At 49.9% G+C, this 20,081-nt stretch overlaps 1 protein-coding gene across 1 annotated transcript in view; it reads right to left on the bottom strand.

Moving 5' to 3' along the window:
- The window catches only part of WSCD2 (WSC domain containing 2), a 9,984-nt gene extending 6,272 nt beyond the window's left edge, over nt 1-3,712 (bottom strand). The window contains exon 1 of the mRNA XM_015815436.1: nt 3,334-3,712. Coding sequence (XP_015670922.1) covers nt 3,334-3,712 — 379 coding nt within the window. The remainder of the gene's footprint in view (nt 1-3,333) is intronic.
- Between the last annotated feature and the right edge of the window lie 16,369 nt (nt 3,713-20,081).

A 20,081-nucleotide genomic window follows, 5' to 3' on the forward strand; every position in this document is an offset into this window, starting at 1 on the left:
CAGTGCCTGGATGTGAATTCAAAGCACGTTGCTCCTGCATACCAGGGGCTCTTTCGATTTACAAGACCGGGCTTGGTGCAAGGAAACCTGTTGGGCGTGCCTGTTTCTGGCACAGCAAGGGGAGGGAAGCGGTGGCACTGCCAGTCCACCTTCAGCCTTCAGTTTGCCAAGATGGGTCACCTACCCAGCTGGGGAAGAGTGGGCTCAACTCCCCAAACGCTACAGCTCTGCTCTTTCCAGAGCCAGTCTTGAATCTGAAAGGAGACCAAGGCTGAAGTTAGTCCAGTGAGCCATGCAGACTGGACTGAGGTGCTGAACTACCATTCCCATCATCCCCAGCCAGCAGGGTCCTGGCACAGCCGGCCAATGATTTGTGCTCATTTCTCTCCTCGGCTTTTCAATGTGCTAATAAGGGAAACTCTAATAATAAGGCAAAGAATAACATTCTGGCTTTATAGTACACACCATCGCCATCGGCAAATCCGCCATCAGTCAATTGCACCAGGCAGCTTTACTGGGAGCAGCTGGCATCCTACAACAAGGCCTTGAACACCTTCAGACATCCCCACCTGCCTTTCCCAGGTCCCTGGGAAGGACTCGATAGGCGGATAAAAACACCAAATCCGGTCTGAACATCTGGCTGAGTGTGCAACAAACCACAGTAGTGCAACAGGTGACATCTGGGAGGAAGGGAGAGGCCTGGAAAGTCCTTTCCTTTTGCCTTTCCTTAAAGTCAATTGCGTGGACACCCACACGCCCCGAATCCTGTCACTAAATTTGGGGTGTAGAAACTTTAGAAGGGAGAAACAAGAGGTTGGCAATCGATAGCAAAGTCCTTTCAGTTCAGTCTTGCAGAAAATCCCCCAACTCTCTCCCCCCCCACACACACACACTCCTGTCCGTGGGGTTTTCAAAGGGCTGGTCTGCTCAGCCCCCCTCCTCCTGAGCCCCCTGCCCTGGTCCAGACGGGGCTCCTGGCCAAAGAAGTGGTGGATGAGATGGGCACCCCTCCCCCCCTGCTCTTGCACCCCTGTGGAGCATTGACAAAGGGAGGGAGGGCGGATCGTGTCCAGGACAGACCCCCCCAGTTTGTTCCAATCATTTCTGGGCTCAGCCAGAGTGGAGAGCCGCCCTCCCGGAGGTTAATTGCAGGGAATGCTTTGCGTATGGCTGGGCCTGCCAAGCAAGGCTACAGTCAGTGGCAATCGGATCTCCCTCGCCATCTGCTAGAAATTCTGGAATGTCAGATCAAATTAGCCTAATGAGACTGGCTGAAAGGGTTTCCAGAACGGGCCCACCACCTCCCTGCTATTTGCTGGGGGGGGGGGGAAACCTAGCCGAGGCTAAAAACCACCAGGAAGCCAAAATTCAGGTGCTTCTTTTGAGGAACTGCCAAAACAAAAGGACTTTGGATCAGGAATCTGCTATGCAAGACGAAGGACCTATGAAGGGAGCCTTTTCTGGTGTGGCCCCCGCTCTTTGGAAGATCTTGCCCCTGGAGAGGAGGCCTGTCCCGTCCCTTTGGCCCTCCAGAAGGGCATTAAAACCTGGCTCGGTTGTGGGGTCCTGACGGGGTCCTCTGGGTTGGACGTGGCCAGTGGATTAACAGAGAGGATGCTACCGCCACACCAATCTTCTCTTTGGCTACTTGTCTCTGCCGTTAATGCTTCTTATTATTTTTATATTTATGGTTTTAATGGTAAGCTGCCCAGAGTTGCCTGGCAGAGTGAATATATAAATAAAAATAATAAATAAGTGGCCGCAGCTGCTCCCGGCAATCTTGACCCGAAACATCTCCCTGCCTCCGTGCCAGGAAGGAGTAAGGACCCTTGGGCTCTCCAGATGTCAGGCTGTCTTGAATGCTTGAAATGAGGAACTAAATCTTTAAAAATTCAGTTATGATGTGAATGTGGAGAGAAGGAGGGAGGGAGGGAGGGAAGATCTTTCTATTTTAGGAGATGACTGTCCCCCAGGTCTTCCAGCTTCACCAGCTTGTCAGACAGAGGGACTGAGGCCCTCAGAGATGCTGAAGTGCCCTCAGGGCACAGATGCCACCCAACAGGCAACATGAAAGGGAAGCTGGTGAAGCTGGAAGACCTTCCAGGCTGGGCCAGCCGCTCCGTCCCATCCCCACCTTTCTGAAGAGCTTCATGGATCCCAGAATCTCCTGGCTCTTTTCTGCAGAAGGAACGTTTTCTCTCAGCCTCCATGTTTCCTTATTTACTACATTTCTTGGATGGGGGGGGGGTAGGGGGGTTGCGGGAATGCAGTGGTTTATTCTTCCCCACCCGGTTTCTAACTGTCTTGACAAAACCAGACAAAGTGCTTTGTTTTTGTTTTCCTGGAAATACAGTTATGTTCTTTGAAGTATATTAAAAAAAAGAGAGAAAGATTAATCATTTAGACGGATTACTTCTACCTGCCGGCTGCAATCTTAGGAGACTCTGGTGGGAATAGATGAGGAATTGAGACAATGAAAATGTCCAAATATTGTTCCCATCTTTAAGAGGCAGGTCAGGAGGGGCAGAAGAAATGATTAAGCAATCCTTTGACGGACAGCAAGAAAACAATTCATTTATTTGGGGCAGCAGCAGATTATCCAGAATTAGCGACCAAACGTTTACCTTCCCAACCCCACCAGTAAAACCACACAGACGATAGATAAGGGGTACATCAGGAACATAGCATAACTTGATTTCAAAAATCTGATATAGCTGCAAAAGAGCCTTGTTGTAAGGAGATCAGAAGGACTCAACTATTAGATGGATGGGTAACAGATCAAGCACCCCTAAGAGAACTTCTGGAGCAAACAGAGCATTTTGGAATGGATGGCAAACAGGTGAATCCTGAAAACTCATCAACTAGGATTGAGATACATGATGGGTAACAATTTAAAGGGAGTGCTAATTAAAATCACAAATGACACCATGCTTGTGAGGCAAGTCAGCAACACTGAGAAATAAAACCTCGGGGGAGTTGTGCCACTGGACACAAACCGCCCCAGGATGGAAATTTGTGAAATAGATGGAAAAACATTGAAACAATGTGCAAAAATCAAAAGACACAAGGAAAGGATGAGCAAGATTTGGGTTGGAGCAACACAAGGGTTTAACCCAGTGAGCCAACCGTGTCATGTAGCAGCTAAAAAGACGAATGCGGTCTTAAAGGGCAGCCTGCCCCCAAACTATAATAATAATGTTTTGATCCAGCCCTTCGAAAGAAGGCAACCTGTCTTTCCGAGGAACCGGGATAAAAACAAGATCTCAATTTCCATTCTCTGCATGCTATTCCCAGTATTCTCCCGAACCAAATTCTTCCCCAAAGGAACGTTACCTCTATCTTCCTCCTTCTCATGAACACTCCTCCCCTTGACCATCCGAGACCACGTCTCCCTGTAATCACCTCTGCTCCTCCCAGCCACATCCTTCGGAGGGCTCTTGAACCAGGTCCCGTAGCGCCGTGCCAAGGCCAGGGACTCCGGCATCGCTTTAAATTCCCTGCCAAGCGGCAGCGTCCCCAGCAACTGAGCTTCAGTCCCTTCTGCAGCATCGTTGCTGGGCCGGGGGACAGCCCCCGGGACCCTCGTCTCCCCGCTGAAGCCAGCATGGAGGAAAACCAGGCTGCCAGCCGTCAGGTAGAGCGCAATCAAGGTGAAGAAACGGATGGGTTTCCGCCGGAGGTATCTTTGGAATTTCAGCAAGAGCTTGGCCATGCCAGCGTCATTACGGATGTTCACGGGGTCCGGGTGGAGAAACGAGCCAAGGGACAGGTGCCCACTTGGAAAACACCCTTCTGAGCAGAGAGGAGGAACCTCTGTCTGCTGTCTAAGAGGCCACGGATCTGATGCCACGAATCTGGTGCCACGGTTAGTGCAGTTTTCTCAACAGATCAGCCCAGCTCGGACACTCCTCTCCATGCATTGATTCAAAATGAGAAAGTTGCAGAATTGCTCCAAATAAACGTGGGATTCTTGACCGTTGGGATTAGTCCTTGGTCTTCTCCTGCCACAGAGCAGCCAATGATGAAGTTATCGTGGGCAACCTGGCGATCAGGGGCTGCTGCTGCTGCTGCTTTTAACTGGCATGTCCATCTGCCTCGGAAGGAAAGTTCACCAAAGCGGAGATGCATCCAAGGAGTTTTGAAGTATACAATAATGTCCAAGAACACAGCTGATCAAAGGTCCATTCATCGTGACGGAGCTGGAAGAAAATTCAACCTAGAAATGAACAGAAAAGATAATATTAAGACAGGAAGACATTTCGCTTTGAGCTAGGAACTAAAGGAGCTCTCCATCATGGTTTTAAACCCCGCTTGTCTCTGGAGATGAGGAAGGGGGCAGTTTCCCTGCAACTTCCATTCTCTTTCCCAGTTTTCAGCAGCGTTCATATGATCTGGGAGGGATTCCAGATTCCTGCTGGTGTTTCACAAAAGCCTCCTGCGGTCAGTGGCCATCGGTCTCCGAGCAAAGGCTGCAAAAGAGGGTGGGGTGAGCTTTATGACATCATGGCATGGGCACCTCTGATTGGCTACTGGGGCCAATTGCAAGGGTTTCTCTTGGTCCCACCTTCTCTAAAAGAGTGTTTCTCAACTCGAGCCACTTTAAGATGGGTGGACTTCAACTCCCAAAATCCCCCAGCCAGCAAGGAGTTGAAGTCTTCCCATCTTAAAGTAGTCAAGGTTCAGAAACGCTGCCCTACAGGTCACTCCCAGCCAAGGGAGGCTTCAGAAAGCAAGAAGTTGTTCGGAGAACATTGCCCATACTCCACTGCCCATTATGTTGCCCTCTCTCTGATCTCCACAGTCTTTCCCAGGACCACCATGTGCCAAGCCAAAAGACGCTGGACTATTTCCACCCCCAGTGACCCATCATCCTTGTCCTGGCTCAACTTAAGGTGCTGGTAATGATGCTGGCCTACCTGAAGAGGCCCTTGTTCTCCTACAACGAGGTGGATGCCCAGCGGGGAGGCAAGATCTTCTAGCAGGAATATAATCTTGGCTATCACTGGCTTGACTGAGTTTTAGAGATATTCACAGCTCTGGCGGCATTGCAGGGTCTTCCTCTGCTCTCAGAATTGAGTTAAGGTCTCCCTTGCAAGTGGAGGCGAAGAAAACCATGAGAAAACCCAGAAACAGCGAAGGAGAAACTAAATGGGGAAGACTGAACGGCACTAGTTTAATGGACTCTAATGTTCCTACCATCTGTCTTGAGATGATTAAGTAAAAAATATCACTGGGACAGACGGCGTGGAGTATAAATAACTGTTTTAATTCTGCTTCCTCGTATAACTATCCAAACACGTCTTTGTCTCTGAAGCGTGAAGTTTATTGCAATCGACAGAGGGGGGGGGGACCCTTCTGCGGTTCCAGGGGAGAGAAAGATTGGAAAGAAAGGGGAAAAAATGATGCTTTTAAAACAAGCTTTTTTGCTGCTGCTTCTTCTTCTTCTACAACCTCGAGTCCTTGGGGACCTCGGTTCTGCTTTTTTCCCCAGCTGGGGAAAAAAAAAAACCTGCTGGTTGCACCTTTCAAAATCATTGTTTGCAGCCGTCTGGAGGGTGCTGAGCTGCGAAGGTGGGTCCGCAGGAAATTCCCCACTAGCAAGAGTGAAATTTGAAAGCCTCGTTCTCACCTCATGCAGAGTCAAAATCAAGATCTCTCAACCAGGCAATCCCTGTCACCCATCCCACCACGCAAGAAGGCTGGAGTAAGGAAGGCGACTCCCCCAGCTCTCTGCCCCCCACTTGGAGGGAATGAGGGAGAGGAAGCTTTGTTTCTGGCCACCCCATTGGGTCTCCCAGAGTTGTGAGGCAGGCAGGCATGTCCTAAGCCCAGGACTGGAGCGAGAGAAGCCCCTCAGCCTGAGGTGGGCGGGAGTGGGAGAAAGCATCTCAGAGCAATCCCCCCTTAATTGTGCCTGGTATAAGCTGATCTTCAGAAGTGCCTTGGCAGCTTTTCCAGAGTGCATCGTCTGGAGAGGCAAGAGATTCTTGTTCGCCTCCTTGAGGAGCTCCACACGGATGCTCAACAGGTATAGCCTCTCACTGCCTCCGTTGCAATTGTTCTGAGCCTTGATTGGGGCAATCGTACGGCTTATGGCTGCTTTTAACCTGGTTTGGTCTCTCTCTCTCTCTCTCTCTCCCCCAGATTGTTGGAAAGGATCCTCATTTCCTTTCCTTTCAGATCAGGAAGGAGCTCAAGAGAGCCAGGCCCTCTTCGCTTCCAGGCCGTTCAGCAGAAGAAGCACGGCTGCAGGTGCAAATGCCGCCCTGACCGGCTAAAGCAGGGGTCTGCAACCTTGACAACTTTAAGACTTGTGGGCTTCAGCTCCCATAATTCCTCAGCCAACATAAAAACAACACAAACCGGATCCCGGCCTTTGGAGCAGTGGAGTTTAGGGCTGGAAGAAAAGTAAAAGACTCCTCTTGCTGCCTCTTGTTCCTGCTTTGGAAATAAAAGACGTGTGGGTCTTACAATAGCAGAGGGGGAAAATTAAAACCGTAATCCGAGGCACCTCCACCTGCCTGGCCCTTTCATAAGGCCATCTACTTCGGAGGGCTTCGAAGGGTCAGTTTTGTAAAGTCACAACAAGCTGACAAGGAAACAGAAGGGGCACTTAAATTATTCAGCTCTCTCAATTGCTCTGTTACCAGCAAATACTGCAATAAACTTGCCTTCTCTTCGAGCGGTAGCCTTTTATTTTTGCAAAGTGCGCACAGGCACTACCCGACGGGCGTCTGTCGCAGCCCCAGATTCTCCGGACAAGTAGAAGAAGAGAAGAGAACCGCAAACTGAGCAAAGACAAAGTCTCTATTGTAGACATTGAGTTCCCAGCCGAGGAGGAGGAGGAGGAGGAGGGGCTGGAAAGTTACTGCAAGGATGGAGCACCACCTGCCAATCACCCAGAGGGCGATGCCCCCCATCGGCTGAAGGATGGCATTCATTCCCTTCCCCCTTCCTCTGGCCCAGCCTGGCATTCCTGCATATTCAGGCTGCTCAAACGTGGGCAGAAAGCGCTTTTCTCCCTGAAGGAAAGAAAGCCGAGCTCTTCGGAAGGGCTGCTCGGCCTCCAGAAAAGACACCGGAGAGCCTGAGAAAAGTTATGAGTTCAGGAAAGGCCGGGAGGAGGAGAGAAGCCAAGAAAAGGTGATTCAGAAGAACTCAACCCAGAACGGAGCGATGGCAGCCCCACGGTGGCTCCTGACGGCAGAGCTCCAAACTGCACTGTTGGTTCGCTATTCCCCTGGTTTACTATGGTTTCTTTTTCTACGTCTAACATTTCTTCCTGCGTGAAACTGCAACCAGTAGCAGCTGTTAAGACTGAGTTTGCAAAGAGAAGCCCAACATCTGGCGATAAATGAAATTCTAGCCCGAACTGCTGGCTGGGGCTGCAGATCAGGTCATGCCATGAGGGAGCCAGCCAGGATCACAATTCTCAGGGGTCCAAGGCTTGGGGGACTGTCCTCCCCAAGACTAGGAGACCTCGATGCCCCCTCCCTGATGAAAAGGCCACAAGCCAAAAGGTGAGCTGTAGGACCAGGAGACTGCGCAGAAGGTGGCAGTCAAAGAGAGCCATCCTTCTCCACCTTCTGCCTTGGCACCCCACCCCCCAGGGGATTTGTCCTGTCCCAAAGACAGGGATTCTCCCTTAAAGCCCAACCTTCAACAGGGCAGGATGGGGACAGTTAGTGAAGAAGCAAAGCATCAGTGGCCAAGATTTGGAAAACAAGCGAAGAGACGGCCAGGATGTTTGGTAATAGGAGACCCCAGACAGCCTAAGAAAGCCGCATTCTTCCCTTTGCTAGGTGATATCTCAGCAGTGCTCAATGGCCAACAAAAGGAATTTTGCTTCAGGGCCCAGGCCTGGCTAAGTGGCCAGCTCAGCTTTTGTTCCCAGACTGAAGGAGGACCTTGCTCCAGCCCTGGTCATATAGTCTGCTTTAGGCAAGGTAGGCAGAGTCTGGAGGCTGCTCCATCCAGCCCTGAAGATGGCAGCCTTGCCAGACACTCCCAGCACCCCAAAAAGCACCAACAAGGAGGGTGGATGACTTTGATTACGCAATCAGGATTCACTCTCATTAGAAAACTATGTATTTTAAATACACTTTAATCCTACGCGACCCCTTTCCACAACCTGGTGCCTTCCAGATTACTGGATGCAGTTCCCATAATCTCAGGCACTTTACAGGACACAGCTTCATTCCCTCTAGAGAGCTGAATGTCGAAGGGCATCACACACACACACACACCGGTTCAATGGAGACCCGCCATGCCAGCCCTGCCAACTTAACACTTCGGGATTTCCTGACTCGGCTGATCCCTTCCGTAAGCCTGGCCAGACTTGGGTTTCTCTCAGTGAGGAGAGGGGGCGTCTAAATGATGCAGGTCATAAGAAAGAAAGAAAGAAAGAAAGAAAGAAAGAAAGAAAGAAAGAAAGAAAGAAAGAAAGAAAGAAAGAAAGAAAGAAAGAAAGAAAGAAAGAAAGAAAGAAAGGCAACTCGCCCCATGCCCGGACAGATTATTAGAACGCTGCCAACTTCTAATTCGTTTGCAGATGAAGGCAAGCACACGCATCAAGTATTAATCAGGCCTCTAATTAATTGAGATTTGCCTTGATGCAAATTTAATGCTTCAGACTTGCTACAGATTGTCATGTTGTTGTTTTTAAGGGAAGAGATCAAGGTGGCTTGTATTTCTTTTGCTTTTTTCAAATGCCACCCACCCGAAGGAACAGCTGTTTTTCGACAGACGCCGAAATATGCCAGCCGAGGGGGGGGGGGGAAACGGCAGCCACTTCTGGAACGGGGCAGCCAGAGGTGGTGGGACCACAGGACCCATCCCGTCGGGCCTTGCGAGCCTCTCGCCAGGCTGAGCCTGTTTCTAATTTCCCTCTGGGTGGTTGTGGCTGTTCATCAGTCACGAAAGCCATAACTAGGCCTTGCAAGTCTTTTTTCCCCCCCTTGTTTTAAGATTCTTTTAAAAATAAAACAGAAAAAAAATGCAAAGCAAACATTAGCCTGTAATATTGTTTGGCCTTCTTCCCTTAAAGCTGGAAGGAAGAGAAGGTCCTGTTTTAAAAGCAAGGGAAGGGTTCCACCAAGGCTTCTGTTGACAAAAAGAGAGGGGGGCTGTTATTCTGAGCAGTGGCTTCAGAGAAGAAGAAAAAAAGACACCCAAAGACACATACACAACCTGTGTGCACAAGCCTCATTCAACAAGGCTCCATAAGGGACCCATGAGTCGTGTGAAGGGGGACTCTGGTCTACAAATTGCTTTTTTCCTCCATACGTTTAAATGCTGGACTCAAAACTGCCCATTAGCCTTGGAAATGCCTCGGCACAAAACACCAACCTTGGTTTGGGATGTGTCAGGTATCCAAGTTAGGTTTATTTAGGCTACTTTACCTCTTGCAAGCTCAGAAAATGGGCTTGTTCAATAACCAGGTTGAGAAAGTTCTCCAAACATGACTGTCCAAATATTTCTCTCTTGTCTCCTCTGGCTGAGTTCAACAGTCAAAGAAGGACTGGAAGATTTAGATCTGAGAAAAAAGAGAGGCTGAAAGATGCGTGCAGCAAGGGCGGACGAGGGAAGCCAATTAAAATCATGAACATATGTTGGAAGAACTAAAAAGAGACATTTGTTCTCTCTTTTCTAATTTGGGAGTGTGGCATCTGCCGGTTTTCCTTGGTGGCACTTTTGGGGCAGACCAGAGGAAGACATTGGTCACACCACGTAGTCATTCCCTAGAGAATTTGTCCCCGAGACTGGTGGGGTCAGCTCTAGTTTCTGGTGGGAAGAAGCTTTTCAACAATGGTCCCTGCATCTCCAGCTGGGCTTCAAAACACCTCCTCCAAGTGATGTTCAGATCTGGTCCACAACTCCATCCTCTCCTGGACCCAAGCCATCTGATAAGGAGAAGGCCCTGTCTGGTCATCTTTTTCTGGAAGGATGTTAAAGTCACACAGAGCATTGCCTTCGGTGACCAAGATGGAAGCCAAGCGAGGCCTCCAACCAGGTGGTTCTAACTGGGGGTCTCCAAAAGAGTCCAAGCTGCTGGAGGGGGCGGCCAAAGGCCACAGTTACCCCTAATCTGAAGACACAAGGAATGTAAAATGAAGGAAACCCTGAAGGTGACTCCTTGTGAATGCAACCACTTCCTTTCACCCCAGCAAAGATGGCTGCCTGACCATTGCATGCTGTTTGGGAATGGTACCAGTTGAAGCCTCTCCTTTTAAGGAAGGGAGTTGGGCGGCCCTGGTAGACTGGCCCCAAATGCTTCCTCCTGCTGCAGTGCAGTTATCCTCGGAGAGGCCCGGTTGCCTTCTTCTCTCTTCCACCACCACAACCCTCCAGCTGCGTTTGTGATCGGAGAGAGGGAAGGGCTTCCAGAAGATGAGTGAACAAACGGACGAGGAAAGGGAGGTTTTAAAACAATCCCTCAGTGCTGCCTGCGATGGATGCACTTAAAAAAATTAACTAGCTGCTAGACTGGGGGTGGGTGGGAAGGAGGCAGATGAGCGGGAGAAGGGATCAACCCCCCCAAGCCCTTGATCCCATTTGCTAGCTACTGATACAATAACATCTCCCTCTCTCGGCCGACATGTGGTCTCTATAGATTATTCACTCTGAAAATTGGAAGTTAGAACAGGCCAAGGTAATCCCAAAGTGAGCAGCTGTTCCTCTGCCTGCAATGGGGCCCTGTTAGAAACCCCCCTAAAGATGCCGGTCTGTGCTGGGCTCCTTCCGACCTGCAGTTTTGGGATTCAGGACTTCACAGGATCCCATGTATGGATGAAGTCACAGCTATGGTGCCTCCTGTTCCACCTATCACTTCCCACCCAAGCCACAGCCACGTCATTGCTCGACTCAAGCCGATGAGGATGTGGCCACTCACAACCCACCCATAAGCCCCCCCCCAACTTAGCCTTGCTGGATCTCAGCCCATCTGGACAAGCCCTTTGGTCCCACTTCAGCTTTGGAGCTGATCTTCTAATGGGATCCTGGGTGCAGAATCTTATTTGGGAGGGACATCATCCACTGATGTCAAAACGCAAGCAAGAGAAGCTGGGATGCCTATTTTCTCTGAATCTGCATAAGGAGCTGGGTTGAAGTTATCCCCAGTTATTTATACCCAAATGTCTCTCCTGGGTGGAAGGCCTCCAGATTCCCTGCTTGTCTAATATCCCAGTCCCAGGTCTTCAAAGGAGCATCTTCTCCCCACATCCACACACCTAGCACAGCTGTTCGGATGGAACACACTCTATCCCCAGATGTTGTCCAATGTAGCTGGAGCAGCCCAACGGATCGGAGGAGTGCTTGGCCCTCTTGACCTCCAGAAGCAGTTTAGCTCGAGCAAGAGGAGTCTGCTCACAGTCCTGACCCCAGGAGAATATCTACTGGGAGCTGATCCACCCTGTTCCTTCCTTTAGATGCCACCCTCCAACTAAGTCCTTCGTGGAACTTTTAAGAAAATCTCTTTTGAAACCAATCCCAATTCGTTTCCTTTGGTCTCTGAATCATTTCCAAAAGAGGCTTCCCCATTCCTCAAGAAGCATCTTCTCTACTTTAAACTATCCGACTTTCACACACATAGACTTTGATGCCATTATTTCCCCTTCTGGGCTAATTGGCCTTGAATCTCATGCCATCATGGTTACAACTGCAGCCACAGAGTAGCCTCTCTGCTCCTTTATGCAGCAACGTGCCTCAAAAAGGTGGGCAGAATCCCCCACCCCACAGACACCCTTGGTCATCAATTTACCATCCCCATCTCTGAGCCAAGGGGATGCAGAAAGGTCATTAACAGGTAATTAATCCAAGATTTCAGGAGATAACAGCCAAGCAACCCTGTCTTGTTCTGAGCTGTGAAAGGCTCCCTTCTTTCTCACGTCCCCAGAGGTTGGGGGGATTAAGGTCTCATTTCCCTCCTCGCAAAGACACAAGCCCCTCCTCCTTGCAACCCAGCAGGACCCTGAAGTGGGCTGGCCCAGAACACGAAGGGCCTGTCTTTCCTAGGACCCCCCTCTCTCTCTCAAAGAAGGAGGGTCTTGGTGGAAAGAAAGGTGGAAGGAACACTTCACCCACCCAGAGAAAATGCCCCTTGCAACTTCCCCACTGGGAGATCGAAGACCCTAAAGATGGAGAGGGGCTCTTTTGCCCCATGGACCTAAAGGAAGAAAAGACAACCTGCCTACCTAAAAGGGGAAGCAGAGATGTGACAAGACCCCGGTCCTCTCTGCCAGACCCAACCTTCACCCAAATGGCCACATGAGGAACCCCTCCCTGCCTCTCCCAGGTGAACCCAGACATCAAAGGGTGCGGGATGCTGCCTGAGTGAGGACGATGCCCCTTGGCCTCTTACCTGGGAGAAGTCACCTTTCTGAGGTCATCCGAGGTCAAATCCTTTCCTCCTTCTCCTCCTCCTCCTCTTCCCCCTCCTCCTCCTCCTCAGCCTGGCAGCTTCTGCAGGCACCTCCAGGCTCCTGTGGGCACCGCTCTGGAAATGCCAGATCCTTGAGCGAGGCTTGGGGTGCAGATGCAACCTACATCACCCCAGATACACCCGGGCATTCAGAGGAGGAGGAGAACCCCTCTGGGGAGGGGTCTTGCCCGAAGCTGGCGGGCTGCAGGCAGATGGATCCGTCCTCGCTTCCGATCCGGCAACTCTGAGCACCCAGCGCTCTGGGGTGGGTGGCAGAGCCGAAAGACCCCCGCATGGCAGGCGGGCTTCGTCTGGGGGAGTCACATGCTGGCGTTGCGCGGCGTCTGAGCCCGGGGAAGAACGCTCTGGGTCATCCCGGGCTCAGCAGGCTGGAGAGGACCGCCCTGCCACGGACTGCGGAGGCTCACGGCGCCGCAAGGGCTGCCCTCGCCCCGCGTCGCTTTCCAGCAGGCGCGCTCGGCTTCCCCCGCTGCCTCCGACGGAGCCCGGCTCGGCTCGGCTCGGCTCGGCTCGCCAGCCTCTCGCGCTGCCGCCTGCTTAACCCCTTCGCTGCTGGCGCCGCCGTTGCCCCTCCGCGCCAAGGAGCTGCCGGCGCAGAGGCTCCGTCCCCCCAGTCGGGGGCTTCCGTCGGGGGTCTCCGGGGGAGAGGGAGGCTGGGGGAAGCAGCTGCAAGAGGGGACCCGGCGCCGTTCCCCTTGCCCGAGTCTTCCAGCAAGGGGGAAAGGAAAGCGCGGAGCTTTTTCCCAAAGGAGACGCCTCGGCTGCTCGACGGGGAGTCCGAGAGCTCCGGGCGAGGCTGCTTGGCGAGACGGAAAGGAGGAGGAAGGGCTGCGGGTGGAGAGATGCAGCCCAGGATGAAGGAGGGCTCACCCAGGAGGTCCACGTGAGCGGCGGAGACACACTGATGGAGAGATCCCAGAACAATCTCGAGTGCGGTACCACACTCAATCAAGTGTCCCAGATACAAAAGAGGCCACATCCCTAATCTGTAAAACCTCCCTCCTGTTATTACACACACACACACACCCTTTGTTGCTGTTTGGACGTAAAAGCCCAAGAAGGGCCATCCTGTCCCTCGAAAAAGACCTCTGAGCTGAATAAGTCCTGTAAGAAGATTTCAGACCCACACAATTATTAGATAATGGCTGTCTTCTTCCGCATTAACTCCTATTGTTTCACTTGTTTGGGGGATAAAGACAAAAAGAATCTTGCAGATTAATGCCAGGAGCAAGGAGATTAAAAGATTAAAGGGGAAATGAGTCCACAGGTTGGAGAGGGGCTTCCTTTCGCCTCTCTTTCAGGAGTTCGCTTGCAGCTTTCTGCTCCCAAGTCTGGGATAAGCCTTGTATAATGGACAAATCATCCCCCCTCCCTCCGTGTTTCTAGAAACATCCTTCCTGGAACAAAGGGGTGGGGGGATCTCTCAGAAGGAGACCCTTCACTTCCTAAAGAGAGACCAGTTCTGACCTGCTCTGTGACTGTCTAGTGGCAGCTGAACACCAAATCTTCTTCCTTGGGAACCGGCAGATCAGGATCTGCTTAGGCAAAACTGTGGCCAGGTGTCAGCTTTGGACGGAAAGAAATGAATTCTTCACTCCAGCTAAAGGCAGCTGATCCCCTGGATCTTCTTAACTACAGATATTTGTCTTTCTGATTGCAAGATCCAATCTGGCTCTTCGGTCGACCTCTGGTCCCGGTGACCAACCCAGATTGGATCTTGCAACATTATTCTGGGAAACGTGTATATTTGCCTTCACTCATCTTTCTGACCTTTTGGTTGGGTTCATAATTATACAATAAAGTTGTGTGGAGTCCCTTAAAATAATTTTAAAACTATTCAGAATCTACGGAAGATGCTTAGAGAGAGAGGAGGGGAGGGAGAGAGAGGGAGGGAGGGAGGGAGGGAAGCAGTGCAAAACTTCTGAGCTAGCATTTTCCTCCTGTCTCTTTCCTGTTTAATCAGACAATTGTACACTTTGCAAAATCAATGGTGTGCTTAGCGAAGGCCAGACAGAGCCCAGGGCCTGGGAGAAGGAGAGAGGCATGAATTGTAGCCTTGGTCAAAGAAATGTTATTAATCCCCAACGCTCCTTCTTTGCTCTTGGGTGTTTGGCTGGGCTGCCCTGACTGGTCAGAGGTTTCCTGTCTCCCTGCCATTCCTCCTGCCAGGGCTGGCAGATCTTGGGCCAGAGTGAGGGGGCTGGGCTGGGCACTCTCCAGCAGAAGACCAAAAGGGTCTGGTGCATCCTTCCCCTCTTCCTTCCCTGGGGGCTATCTGTCCAGACTCTCCTTGATTACTCCGTGATATATTAGTGCTCCCACTGTTGGCTGAGAGAATCAATTAATTTGCTTCTGCCAGAGAAGAGAAGTGTTGTGGTTGACCTGCGGTGGTCCTGCGGTCCTTCCATGCCCTCTGCAGAGGCAGGCTGGCTTGACTCAACGGATCAATGTGGACCGTGGTGGTAATGCCTGAGGAGAGCCAATGGCTACACCAGGGATCCATTTAATAAGGCAATTGACCATCAGCCATTTCTATTGGGTGGGGAAGAGTGTATTTTAGAGCCAGGACATTCCTTGCAGAGCATAACTCTGGAACTGGAGATGAATTCAGCTGAGCCAAGGACATGCATCCCTAAAAATGCAGAATTTCAAATTAGGAGCACACCTCCAGGGGTCAGTTTGCTTCCTTGTGACCTCAAACTTGTGAAATAGGAACAGAGATTTGCCTGTGTTTGAAGTAGCCAAAATTCAGGTGAAGTCTGGGCCTTAATCCATACTATTTTAGAAAGTAGGCCACATTAGGACACAGATCAAACGCTGATGGTCTGTTTGCCATGACCCCCAAAATAAGCAGACCGAGAAACATCCAGGAGCAGTGCTCTTATGGGGAAAAGTGGGACTTGGTTGGCATCTGAGCGGACCTCTTACTAGGCTGATAGATTCGGGAGCAACCCAGCTCGTCTGGTAGAAGAATAACAGCTTGCAGAAGACAGCCAAACGTGACCCACCAGAAATCTTAAAGGTTGCAACCCCCTTAAGAACCCCCACCCTGCTGGCTGCCAATTGCCAGGACAGCATCTTGAGCTGCTTGGTTCAAGTCCAGACTCAGAAGCTGTCCTTGGTGCTGAAGCTTCCACCTTGGAAGGTGAGCAGGAGTCACCTTCCTTAGCATGGACAGGTGCACTTTCTCCTTGTTCCCTCCATCTATCTATTAAGGCCTTCTGCAGAACTGGTCCACCAGCGCAGCCAGCAAAATCAGGCCATTGAAAGCTGGCAGGGCCGGCTGCTAACTCACACTAAGGATCGTGCACATTTTTCCAGCCGTCAGCAGCAGCTTCCTGGGCATCAGAGATCAATGGGAGAAGGCAAAATTCCAAGGAAAAGTCAAACTTGGGGAGATTTGATGTTGTGGAAATGGCCACACCGTGATGTTTACCTCTGGCCTTCTCCAATATCTGGCTTTCAGGTCTTCCATCGCCCCCTTTGCCTGGGAGATCAGCTCCAAATCTTTGTGGTTGCAGAACAGTTTTGAGGAGCATCATCAGAAGCATTGCATGGATATTGGTTTTGACTCATATGTCAGAACAGAGCTGAAAGAGACCTTGGAGGTCTTCTAGTCCAGCCCCCTGCCTACACCATTCCAGACAAGTGACTGTCCAGCCTCTTCTTAAAAACCTCCAGTGTTGGAGCACCCACAACTTCTGGTGGCAAGCAGTTCCATTGGTTAATTGTCCTCACTGTTAGGAAGTTTCTCCTTAATTCCAGGTTGCTTCTCTCCTTGATCAGTTTCCATCCATTGTTTCTTGACTTTCCTTCTGGTGCTTTGGAAAATAAGTTGACCCCATTGTCTTTATGGCAGCCACTCAGATATTTGGAAAATTGCAATCATGTCCCTCCCCCAGTCCTCCTTTTCTCTGGACTAGCCGTACCCAGATCCTGCCTCCCAGCCCCCGGATTCCACTGTCCACGGCTGTTCTGGCTCTCACCGCCCACACCATGATATTCCCAGCTGTCCATCTGCTGCAAAGGAAGGCTATTTCCTTTGGACGGGGGGGGGGGGGAGGAAAGATCTTGGAGCAGGGCAGAAGAAAAACTCCCAGCACTCAGCCTGCGATTACTGAAAGTGGCAGAGCAGGAGCTGAGCTGCGTTCTGGCTAAATGCTCCAATTTTCTCCAGCCCTCGCTTGACAAGACTGCAGCATTTTCTAGCTGCGAGGAAATGAGAGTGGCAGAAACTCTAAAAGGGGGAGGAGGAGGGGTCTTTCTTTCTTTCTTTCTTTCTTTCTTTCTTTCTTTCTTTCTTTCTTTCTTTCTTTCTTTCTTTCTTTCTTTCTTTCTCTCTCCCTCCCTCCCTCCCTCCCTCCCTTCCTTCCTTCCTTCCTGCCTTCTTTCCTTTCTTCTTTCAAGGGGCATTTCCTCTGCTTGTTGTTTTCATTGCCTTAACGAACCCTGATGGCGCGCTAAGCCCAAATGTGGTTTTTGAAATCTCAGCTGTTGCATTTCCTGCCACTAAAGACTGGGGGGAAACACCTTGTGAGGTTCGGATGAAGCTCAGAAGGATTTCCTGGGGTTTTCAGAAATAAATAAATAAAGGAGAGGCGTATACAGATCAGTTCCCGATTCATACAGGAATAAACTGATGGATGCAGATCTTCTCCGTGGCATGAAAAAAAAAAAAGCTCTTTTCACCAGCAACACACTTTGGGGTACCAGATACCAGAAGCAAAGCTGGTTCAGCAAGAAACTGGCTTGACAAGGAGACGGTTGACCTGGGGATTGTTGATTGGTCCCACTTCGGAAACAGATGGAGCTCTGGGGTGTGGTCCTCGTGGTCCAGAAGATCCCAGGATAAAGGAAAGGTGAGGAATCCGCTCAGCCAAATTGGTTCCACCTTCTCAACCACCACTCAGCTCCCCCTTCCAGTATCCAACAGCCATGCCCCATTATCAGCGATCGATATTACAATTATTACTTAATGAGCTTAAAACTTGTCATTCTAGAGTTCCTCCCGATCTGTGCATCGCATGGCAGCTAATTGCCGCCAAAGTTATTTGGGGCTCTTAATGAGAATGCAAATACAGAGGCATTAATCAGACAATTACTTCTTAAGCACGAGACAGGCAATGCTCCACCTAATTAAGAGATAAACAAAGTTAATCAGGGTGCTGGCAGCATCAGTTAAGGGGACGGATGGGCTGTGGAAAGGAATATTGCAAAATGATGGATTAATGGGGAGACACCCCCCATCTGTTTCTTCTCTGCAGCCGGATCTGCTGATGAAAGGGAACTAAATGTTGTCGGGGTTTTTTTACTTTTTAAAAAATATCTTCTGTTTTGAAAGTCAGCGAAGGAAACTCTCAAATCAAATCATCATCATCATCCATTTATAGGACACGTTTGGATTCTAAGAAGGAATTAGAGCTAAATTCACAATATATAGCAGAGTTTAATAGACTGAGGCTGGGAGCCACAGGCAGATGATGATGATGATAATAATAATAATAATAATAATAATAATAATAATAATAATAATAATGATGATGATGATGATGATGATGATGATGATGATGATGATGATGATGATGATGATGATGATGATGATGTTGGAAGGGACCTTGGAGGTCATCTAGTCCAACCCCCTGCTCTTTTCTTCCCTTAAAGGTAGAGAAAGATTAGATTCTTCCTCACATGTGTGATTTCGGTATCTGTGGGGCTCTGTGGGGGGGGGGAGTCTTGGAACAAGAATCCCTGAATCTAGAAACCTAGCATCTCAAGGAGGACGCTGTTTTCCCTCTGACATCTGGGTGATTTCGTTGAGCGAACCGAGCCAGCTGTGATCTGTAGAATGGGCGCCTCGGAGAGTTTTATCCCACTCTGACACCAGGAATCTGGGGCTCAAAAACGTTATAGGAGCAGCCATGTAATCAAAGCTGCCCTTTTTTAATGGGTTCTGCCATGTAAAAAAAGGGGGTGGGCTTGACCGCAGGGTTGTAGTCGCCACATTGACTTTTTTGACCCACTTCCTGTGGACGCCCTGCTACTTATTCTTTGATCTCACCCTTAAGGGCCCGCATTTTCCAACCCTAGGAAAATAATCTGCCCGGCCCACTGGGGTTTCCGGATTCGGGGGAGGGGGAAAAGTTTTTTGCAAGTTTGCTTCTCAATGAACGCAGAAATACCGGAGACAGGGCAGGGCTACATCCATCTCCACATCTAGCCGCGAAGGGATTCGGAATAAAACAGGGGAGATCTGGGTTCAAATCCATTGGCAGCCACGGAAATCTAGAGTGACTTTGAGGTCTTTTATTTACCCTCAGCCCAGCCTACCTCACAAGGCTGTTGTTTGGGGATGGGGGGGAAATGGGGAAGGAGGGATAGCTGCGGGGCAGCTACCTGGAGCTCTTGAGGAATATCCATCTACTATCCATCTAATAAATAAGAAATAATACGGTCTGAAAACCAGGTGCTTTCTGGCAGGCGAGCTTAGTCTGGTGGGTATCATTTCAGTAAAATCAGCATAAAACATGATCCATATTCAAGGCATGGCAGCCCCAAAGCCTGCCTTCTCTTCCCCACTTTTCCAATTATATTTGACATTCATCTTCGGCTACAACACCTTGGCTTATAAAAATGCAGACGGAGTCAATAGCAGAGCCCCAGATTTACAAGGCTAGCAGAAAGCTATACTCTCTGCTGGTCATAACTTATGTTTCCATTTATGCTGCATACATACATACATATATGTGTGTGTGTGTGTGTGTGTTGCTATTGATTCTCCAAAGGAAGCCGAGCAATTTACAGCAACTCATCTGTTTTGCCATTGACAAAACTAACCCTCTTTGTGGATTTTTTGACGTTTGATGTAAAGATTACATTCTGGAGAAGCTTGAAGCATAATGGGTGGACTTCAACTCCCAGAATTCTTTTGCCACAATCTCTGCTAAGGGAAAAATAAAATAAAAGGGTTCCCGTCTTTTACATGTAACCAAGTGTTGGGTCCAGTCTTAGCATCGCTGGGCTGCTACTGCCACCTGCTGTCCATTCTGAGAATTACAGCAAATTGCTTTTTCTTTTTTTTTTACCTTTTTCTTCCGAAGGATTGATTGAAGGGTTGACTTCTGCAGAACAATTTTTCAGGACACTCAGAAGAAGCCCTGTTCCCCTCTCTAAAGCTGGTTGGTTTGCTGTGAGCTGTCCTGAACACGACGCTTGGGGACCCCCAGTTTTGTGCTCCCCTTCCAACGACAGTACCCCGTTTCAGAACAATTGTCATTCTGGGAAACGGAGGGTCTCTGGAGGGTCAAAAGGCTTCAATGGGTGTTTTGTTCATATGGAAACCTCAGCTGGACAACCTCTGGCTTTACCCAGTCGACAGAGGGAAGGCAGCTCTCCCTTACTTGATGCAGTTAAAAAAAAGAAGAAAAGACCAAATTGGAAGAGACACCCCCCCCCCTCCACCAACAGCATTTAAAAGTGATCAGTTTTGGTCACCCACAAATCCAAGTTAAAATGAAAATAGGGACAGAGATTCCAGGAGCCGACTGAAATTTCCCAAGATTTCATGTTTTGGCTTTCATTTTGGGGTGGGGGTGGGGGCCGTGGAAAGGTTGCTGACACCCAGGGAGGGAGAGACTTCAGCAGC

Source organism: Protobothrops mucrosquamatus, unplaced genomic scaffold (assembly GCF_001527695.2).
Source record: "Protobothrops mucrosquamatus isolate PMUCROS unplaced genomic scaffold, P.Mucros_1.0 scaffold342, whole genome shotgun sequence".
Classification (NCBI taxonomy): Eukaryota; Metazoa; Chordata; class Lepidosauria; order Squamata; family Viperidae; genus Protobothrops; species Protobothrops mucrosquamatus.